The 8,494-nt window shown below is 40.7% G+C and overlaps 1 protein-coding gene across 1 annotated transcript; it reads left to right on the forward strand.

Annotated features, from left to right (window-relative positions):
* Positions 1-2,791: 2,791 nt before the first annotated feature.
* Positions 2,792-4,426, forward strand: LOC306745775 (E3 ubiquitin-protein ligase TRIM21-like; the record flags this gene model as incomplete). Its single annotated transcript, XM_079228614.1, has 1 exon — positions 2,792-4,426. The coding sequence occupies one exon, from the start codon at positions 2,792-2,794 to the stop codon at positions 4,424-4,426; it is 1,635 nt and encodes a 544-aa protein (XP_079084740.1).
* Between the last annotated feature and the right edge of the window lie 4,068 nt (positions 4,427-8,494).

Genomic DNA, 8,494 nt, shown 5'->3' on the forward strand with positions numbered 1-8,494 from the left:
ATGGATGAAGGGAGAAACTCATCTCATGACTAATTATTTATCTTCCCCCCAGAACTATTGTGTCTGGGGATTGGCAATAGCACAACCTTCTACTCTGACCAAGCAGTAAACAAACCTCAATGATAGAGGTGAGTAAGTCTCCTCTTTCTCCCTGCCATACATACAGCCCACAGACTAAATCTGGCTGCTTATTTTACTCCAGTCCCATGTTCGAGTGTGTATTACCTCAATAATTGCTATTCGATTACGAGTGATGTTATTGTGACTATGTTGAATATGTGAGGTCCATTGTTTTTGGTTACAAAAACATTATTGTTGCTGTCACTCAAAAGTTTGAATGAACAAGAACTGACACATTTGTTGAAATGCACAATATATTCCATCTTTGCTTTTGAAATGCTCCCACACATAACAGCTCTATTGCTACTGTAATAGATAAACAGACCTTTACGTAAACCAGAACAAATAGAAATATATATATTTTTTGTGGAGGCAAGTCAAGTTTTTTCACAGCAAACTGCAAAAACTATTTATTTATGGAAATCACTTAACTGGATTACCCTTTGCAACTATTTTGATTATCGCAAAAATGGGAAACTTTCGCTTGTTTCAGCTTATCAAACATTAGAATGTTCTGCTTTTCCTTGACCTACACATTAATATATTGAAAACTTGGGGTTTGGGATTGTTTCGAACAGAATGCAAAAAAGCATTTTAGCCAAAAAGAATACAAGCAACCTGAGTCAGCCAAATCAAGATGATAGCGTTCAATCTTAGACATTATAGTATGAACTGTGTTGCCTTTGGTGACCTTTGGCAGAGAGATATGTCAAGTAGTCACATGTGTGTATGTTGCCGTAACAAAACACTGGAAATGAATAAACACACAACTGCCAGGATGTAGACACCAACATGAAGTGGCTAACTGCTGAATCTGTATATTATAACAAAACTTCTGCATTGTGTACAGGACTTGGATTCTACTACAGTGTAGTCGCTCTACAAAGGTCTTATTATATTCTATATATATTATTATTATGCTTTATCAATGGCGGTGATGTTATCTAATGACAGTTTAGCCTGTAGTCCACCAAAGTTTTCTCTCGGGCTGTTTGATGTGCTCTAGAGACCAGGCTTCACTGTCGAATCACACAGATTAAACCTGAGCAGACACCTGGCAGAAGGCACTCCACCCTAATAGAGGGAGGTCTGTGTCCTCTTGCACTTTGAGCTCCTCTAATCTCTTATTCATGTATTCAAGGTGAGAGGAGAGGAGCAGCTACAAGTGAGAGCCGAATGGGTCGGAGAACAGAGATGAAGAGGGGGAGAAAGCTCTGGTTAAAAGAAGGAAGAGGTGAAGAGGGGAAAAGCCCCGGCTCCCTCTCATCCATCCTTCCATGAAGGAGTTGATCCTGTGGAGGAGAAGAAAGGCTCGGGTCCTGGAGCTCCACACAGACCAGGATCAAAAGGAATCCCCATCTGATCCAAATGCTGTTTGAATGTTTTATGGTAGACAAGACATGGAGTTGAGGCTCGGCACAGACGTGGCTCAAGAGAGCTCCGATCAGAGGACATTTTCAGCTGAGAACGTCACATTGGGGAACCTTTTTTTGCTGAGCACATACCATAAACTGTTTACATACATTATTCAAAATGCGTATTATTATTCAAAATGAGCAAATATATATCTTACCGCCGTATAATTCGATTTTCAATGTCTCACTTACATTATGTCTCGACATTGTCAGTCACTGGATTCGTTACATTTACACAGCAGAGAAACGCACAACTGTTGAATAATGGAGGACTGAAATATGACGCATACAGCTTTCGCCCACATACACATATTTAGACACATGTCTAATAACTGACACAACCAATTGCATGGGGGCCAATTCATGTGTCACTGAAAGGTTAGGTACAGTGCAACAATCTTTATTTAGTGTTGATTTTATAAATTGTCATTACATTTTCATATGCTCACACATACTTTCTTGCAAAGCGCAGTTTGTGGATAAATCTGGGATTAAAAAAAAGCATTCAATCATACATGAATGCTGCTAATGCATAGGAACCTTTATGCAACCTACACAGATTACTTCAGCTGTGACAAAGCCCTTCAAGGATGCGGGAAGCTTTTGTGTTCAAAGCCTTGTTTCCTCGGAAGAGAGTGCCTGGGACGACAGTATGTACATTTTAGTATGCAGATGTCATCACTAAGCACTCTCATGTAATGCAAATGCACACACATGCATGCTCATAAACCCATTTAGTATTATGCATGTTGTGCCGTCTCAGAACTTTCATTTCATTTGAGCATAACACTGCACATGAAATGGGATTTTTGAAGCACTAACATTGTGAATACTTTATGCCCACCTTGAAGAAATCACTGCTCATAAAGCTGCGTACGAGCCTTTGAAGTCAAGATTGGGAACATGTTTTATGTCTCTCGCTGAGCTCGAACGGATCAGAAAGACCAAGTGAATTGCAGCCTGTGATGGGTTAACTTGTTCAAGGAGGATCAGGAAATGGGAGGGAACTGTCACAATGACGTCATCGCTGAAAGAGAAACTAAAAGGAGGAAAAGATCTGCATGTTTTTACTTTCCTTTACAGATCGTAAAGAAAAATACATACACCAGGTAAAGTTGTAATTTCTCATGTTTGCAGTCTCGTCTATAACAATAACTAGTTTATTTGAGTGATTTCTAACACAGACGACTATGAATCTGGATCGACTTAACACTGCTCTAACCGTCCTACATCATTTCCCTTTTCATTCTCTAGACATGGCTGCTGCTGCTAGTAGTCTCCTTGCTGAGGAGGATCATTTTCTTTGTTCTATCTGTTTGGCTGTGTTCACTAAACCCGTGTCGATTCCCTGTGGGCACAACTTCTGTCTTGACTGCATCACAGACTACTGGAACACTTGCGATATTGCAATCCAATGTCCACTGTGTAAAGAGAAATTCTTCATCAGACCAATGCTTCGGGTTAACACTTTCATTGCTGAGATGGTCGCAAAGTTGAACAAATCTGAAAGATCTCGTGTTGGCCCTGAAAAAAAAGGAAATGGAAGCGTGCTCTGTGATCGGTGCACAGGTGCAAAGCTCCCAGCCATCAAGTCCTGCTTGGTGTGTTTCATGTCTTTCTGTGAGACACATCTGATGCCTCATCAGAGGATTCCAGCCATGAAAAAACACAACTTGATCCACCCGGTTGAGAACCTGGAGGGCAGGATGTGCAAGATACATGACGAGCCTTTGGAATTGTTTTGCAGGATGGAGCAAATGTTTGTTTGCGCATCCTGTAAAGTCGGGGACCATAAAACCCATGACGTAGTGAATCTGGAGCATGAGGCTCAAATGAGGAAGACCATGCTGGGAGTAGAGAAGGAAAGCACGGATGAGATGATCCAGGCACGTCAGCAGAAAATTAACGAGATCCAACAGTCAGTGGAGGCCAGCAGAAAAAAGGCAGAGAAGGTCCTGTCATACAGCATCCATGCGATGACTGCCATGGTGGACTACATGAGGAGAAGCCAAGCAGAGCTGGCTGAGGTTATTGAGACAAAGCAGAAAAAAACTGAAACGGAGAGAAATGGCTTGATTGAAGAACTGGAAGGAGAAATTATGCAACTGAAGCAAAAAAAATCACAGCTAAATCAGATCGAATACACCAACGACGCCTTGTCGTTCCTTGAGAATGTCCTGTCTCTTGCCTTCACTGAGCCCCAGGTTAAGAACTGGTCTGATGTGACCCTTAACAGTGATGAGTTCACGGAGCAGGGAGCCATGAAGATGCTGGAGACAACGGTGACGAAAGAAATAAGGTCGCTGTGTGATCCCGACTGGAAAGAAATGCAGCGGCATGCTGTGGATGTGACTCTGGATCCGGACACGGCAAACCCTTTTCTCGTCGTTTCTCCGGATGGGAAGCAAGTCACACACGGAGACAGAAAGAGGAATCTGTCAAAGAAACCAGAGAGGTTTGAATATGTCCTCAATGTCCTTGCAAAGGAGGGTTTCTCCTCAGGTAAAGTCTACTATGAGGTCCAGGTTAAAGGCAAAACAAACTGGGATTTAGGAGTAGCAAACCAGTCCGTCAACAGGAAGGGTGACATGAGATTGAGCCCCACGAACGGATACTGGGCTATTTACCTAAGAAAAGGAAATGAGTTGACAGCCAATGCCAGCCCTGCCATCGACCTCAATGTGAGGGAGATGCCTCAAAAGGTTGGGGTGTTTCTGGATTACGAGGTGGGTCAAGTCTCCTTTTACGACGCGGACTCCAGGGCATGCATCTTCTCCTTCACAGGATGGAGCTTCACCGAGAAGCTCTTTCCGTTCTTCAGCCCCTGTGCCAACAATGGCGGCAAAAACTCAGCCCCCTTGATCATCACGACTGTCAAACGCAACAGCTGAGTTTCTTGTTTTGTTTTCTGGATTTGGGAAAGAAGAAGAGACGGTACAATGGGGACCTGGAGAGAGATCACAGTAGAGCGCTGACATGTTTTTATCTGTGAAGCTCCGGTTTGTCACTCTGTTTCTCCCATCCATCAGTGTCAGAGCTGTGTGTCACTCGTGTCGCCTGTCACACAGAAAGCTGTGGATCTCCAAGGGAATGCACATGCAGCCATCAGGACGGAGACACACACACACACACACACACACACACACACACACACACACACACACACACACACACACACACACACACACACACACACACAGGGTTACAAGAAGGAATCTTTATGGGCGGGCCTTTCATTGTGATACTCTTGCCTGCCAACATACCAAAGCTGGGTGACAAATATTTTATAGCACTTGGTTTGTACTCTTTGGGGTGCCACATATCAGGAGTGGTTAGTTTGGACATGATGGATGGGATTGATATCGAGAGCCATTTTAAATAACTATTTCTGGGTTCACCTAGGTTGACCTACATGGGATCCACCCGGGATCCCATTATACAAACAAGTGATGGAAAATAATTCACGGACGACTCATTAAGGCACTTCTTCTAATGTGGCTCTGTATGAGATTTATTTTCTCCAACAATTCATGTTATTTAGCTAAAAAGTTTGTTATTGAATGAATCAGTCGCAACACTTGAGCCTGACTGGCATAACGTTGTGTCCTCTAATTAAAATCAACCAAACCTGCTTTCCAAGCAAATATATTTGGTTAAGAGAGACTTAAGCAACTGTTTATTGAGCAGAGCCAATTAGAGTATGTTTGTTTGTTTGTTTGTCGGTGGGTAACATTTAATTCTGTTTATTCCATTTTTTTTGTGTCGTATATACGAGACAAACAAATCAACGAATGTTTACGATCAACCAGCAAAGCTCTCTGGAGGCCGTCGTTATTATGACAGGAGTAGAGGAAGAAATATGTCAACGGAGATTAAAAAAAAATAAAGCCTGTCATTCCCAAACCATGAATGCGAAAACAATGTATTGTGTCATATTTTCCGCGGACTGTTTTTTTCTCATTTTATTTGTATTGTCATGATGCTGGTTGTCTCTTAAATGAGGCTGTTATAATCTCATCAGGACATAAAGTAGCTGAAGAGTTTAGGGAGCCGGTCAGATTGGCACTCTGAAGTGCCGTATCATTAAGAGCTGAGAGACCATAGACTGGGCTAATGAGTGTGTGGAGCTGTTGGATAAAACAGTGTACAGCATCTCCATAATGTCTGTAATAACTCACATGTTTTCTTTTGATGATCATGCTTTGTTGGCATTAAGTGAGGAAGGTACAGAACAATGTCAAATAAAAGAGGACCATGCTATCTGAAAATTCAGGTTAGCAAAAAAGGTGACACACATGTGATGTAGAAGTGAGTGAATTGTCTGTATTCATGCTGAAATTCAAGTCAACTGATTGTTGCCAATCTCTCCTTTTTAATTTTGACATCACTTTTGGAGTCTGAGATTTTATTGATGTTTTGAACAATTAGTAATTATAAAAAACATTAAACACATTTTTTGATATTGAAAATGCAGCCATCGTCTGTATAGTGTACTATATATATTTTGATTATACGGAAGAGGGTGAATGCTGAATTACTTCAATATGCAATTAATGTGCATCTGTCACTTTGAGGAATATAAACACAAATTAGAGACTCTCTTGACAGTCTTAGATTCCCACAACATACACTTAGCAATTTTCTAGCCACCAATCTCAAAATAATCCATTGCTTTTCTCTCCCAGTGCATTTTGAAAAATACTGACAATTCTGCCTTTCACAAACGAGGGAATGAGCATGTAATGATTTGACACAGATAATTGCATGCCAGGTCTCAAGTCAAAACATGTTATTTGCAAAATGGGAATAGAAATGTGAAGGTGCTGTATGAATAGACACCTAAACGTTACGCAAAATGTGTGCCGTTTTACTGCTGATAGTCAGTGCTGGAAGAAGTAAAGCTGTTATTTTAATAGGGAGCAATACTGACATGTAGAAAAATGATTAATAAATCTCACTTCAGGGAAAGTAATACAACATTAACATAGAACAGCCTTTTCAGGGTGTAGCTGGTGGAGGTCAACCTGCTATTAACTCAGTTTGGTGCTTTAATCTATTCATGCATTAGATTTTATGAACCAATCACATGTTTTGTGTGAAAAATCTGAAACTGCGAAGTAACTTGTAACTACATCTATGAGTAAAAGTATAAAGTAGCAAGAAAATGAAATGCATAAGCAAAGTAGCATACAATCATACTTAACTACAGAAGAGTACTTGAGTAAATGTACTTAGTTGACTTCCATTAATGCTCATGGAAATAGTAGTTTGATCTTTGTACTAGTTTGGACCGGTTTACTTAAATGTATCCAAAATATTGGACAGTTCATGTCAGCCTTACAAAGGCCAATATGCTTGAGATTGCATTTATGACAATATTTTCATTTGTCAACATATTTACAAAACATGGCTGATCAACCCAGGCTGAATAAACTGAAGTAATAGCCTCAATTGTGGATTAAATAGAGTAGCGCTTCTGTACTTCAAATGTGCTCCAGTTTAATACTGTCATGGAAACAGGCTCATTATAAAAGAGGGCTTGTCAACAAAGACCATTTCGCTAGTCTCGGGTTTCTGTCAAGCAGCATTTTCAAATTAAAAGCCTACAGTACTGGAGTTTGCAATAAGACAGATGCTGATTTGTGAAGCTAACCCAGAGCACATCACATGTAACTGTTGATCCAGTCAATGAGTGAACACATGCTCCTCCAACGTATACAGCAGCTTTTTAACTGCTCATTCTGTTCACTTGGTTTGGTTTAAGCACAACAGAACCGCAACCAGAAGGACGATCCTGCACTGCTGTAAAATGCTGATACCCATGAAAAAACTGGTTAACTCCAGCAGTTTGTACGAAGGCCCTGAGGCAGTCTTTGCTACGCATTTATTGAAAAGAGTCACTGGTGAGGTGAAGTGCAAGAGTGACTGATGAAAAGTGTCAAACTTCTATTGAAATGAACCATTAAAAGCAACTGAAAACATGACATTGTGCTCAATGAGTCCCCAACCCAACGCAATGTGTTCTATTAAAAGCATGCATATACCATCATTAGTCACTTTCCAGTTAATATATATTCCAAATTCAAAATATGTTCTTATTCACACTCTATAGTATAATAATAACTGGTGTTGTATGGTTGGGATGCATTAGGTATTGTGCCCCTACAGAGCTACGTGTCTCCATTCAGATACACATGTTCTCACTAGTAAACACCTCCTGGGTTGGGCTGTTTCCAACCTTAAAGTTGAGCCCAGACAGACAACATAAAAACCATACATTTTATATTTTCTAATACGTAGCTCGATACACGTTTGTCCACACTAGTGGCATGGCTCTACGGTGGCAATATCGGTCGGTCACCTGATGGTGAAACTGAAATTGAAAGTCTTGGCAACTATTGAATGGATTAGCATGAGATCTGGTACAGCCATTAATGGTCCCCTCTGGATGAACTGTAATAACCTAGCCTTTCATCTAGCGCTATCAATAATACTATACCACAATAGGTTGGGGTAAGACAAACAAGCAAAACTAATGCCTTTCCAGTTTAATTTGTTTTGGTGTTAATTAGCAAATATTAGCATTCTTACATAATGAGATAAGATGGTAAATATGATGAACACAGTGATCATAGCACCTACTAAAGAAACATTGGGAGCATATTAGCATGTTGACGTTAGCATTTAGCTCAAATGATAGCCGAACACCCCCGTCAGGCTAGAGAAGGTTGATAAACTAAACGTCTGCATTATGTTTTCCCAACAGGACGTCTCGATGTTTGTCTCACTGTGTTAAACCGTAAATAAAGTCTCTGAATACTTTGGTCTGGGTTATTACACTGGCTCAACGAGTGAAAAATACAAGTGCATCATGCAGTGTTTGTTGTGTCCATGTTTTCACAGGACCACATGTCTTTGCCCCACAGTATGTGTATCTAATGAAGAGGCAAATGTAATGA

Source organism: Taurulus bubalis, assembly GCF_910589615.1.
Source record: "Taurulus bubalis genome assembly, chromosome: 13".
NCBI lineage: Eukaryota > Metazoa > Chordata > Actinopteri > Perciformes > Cottidae > Taurulus > Taurulus bubalis.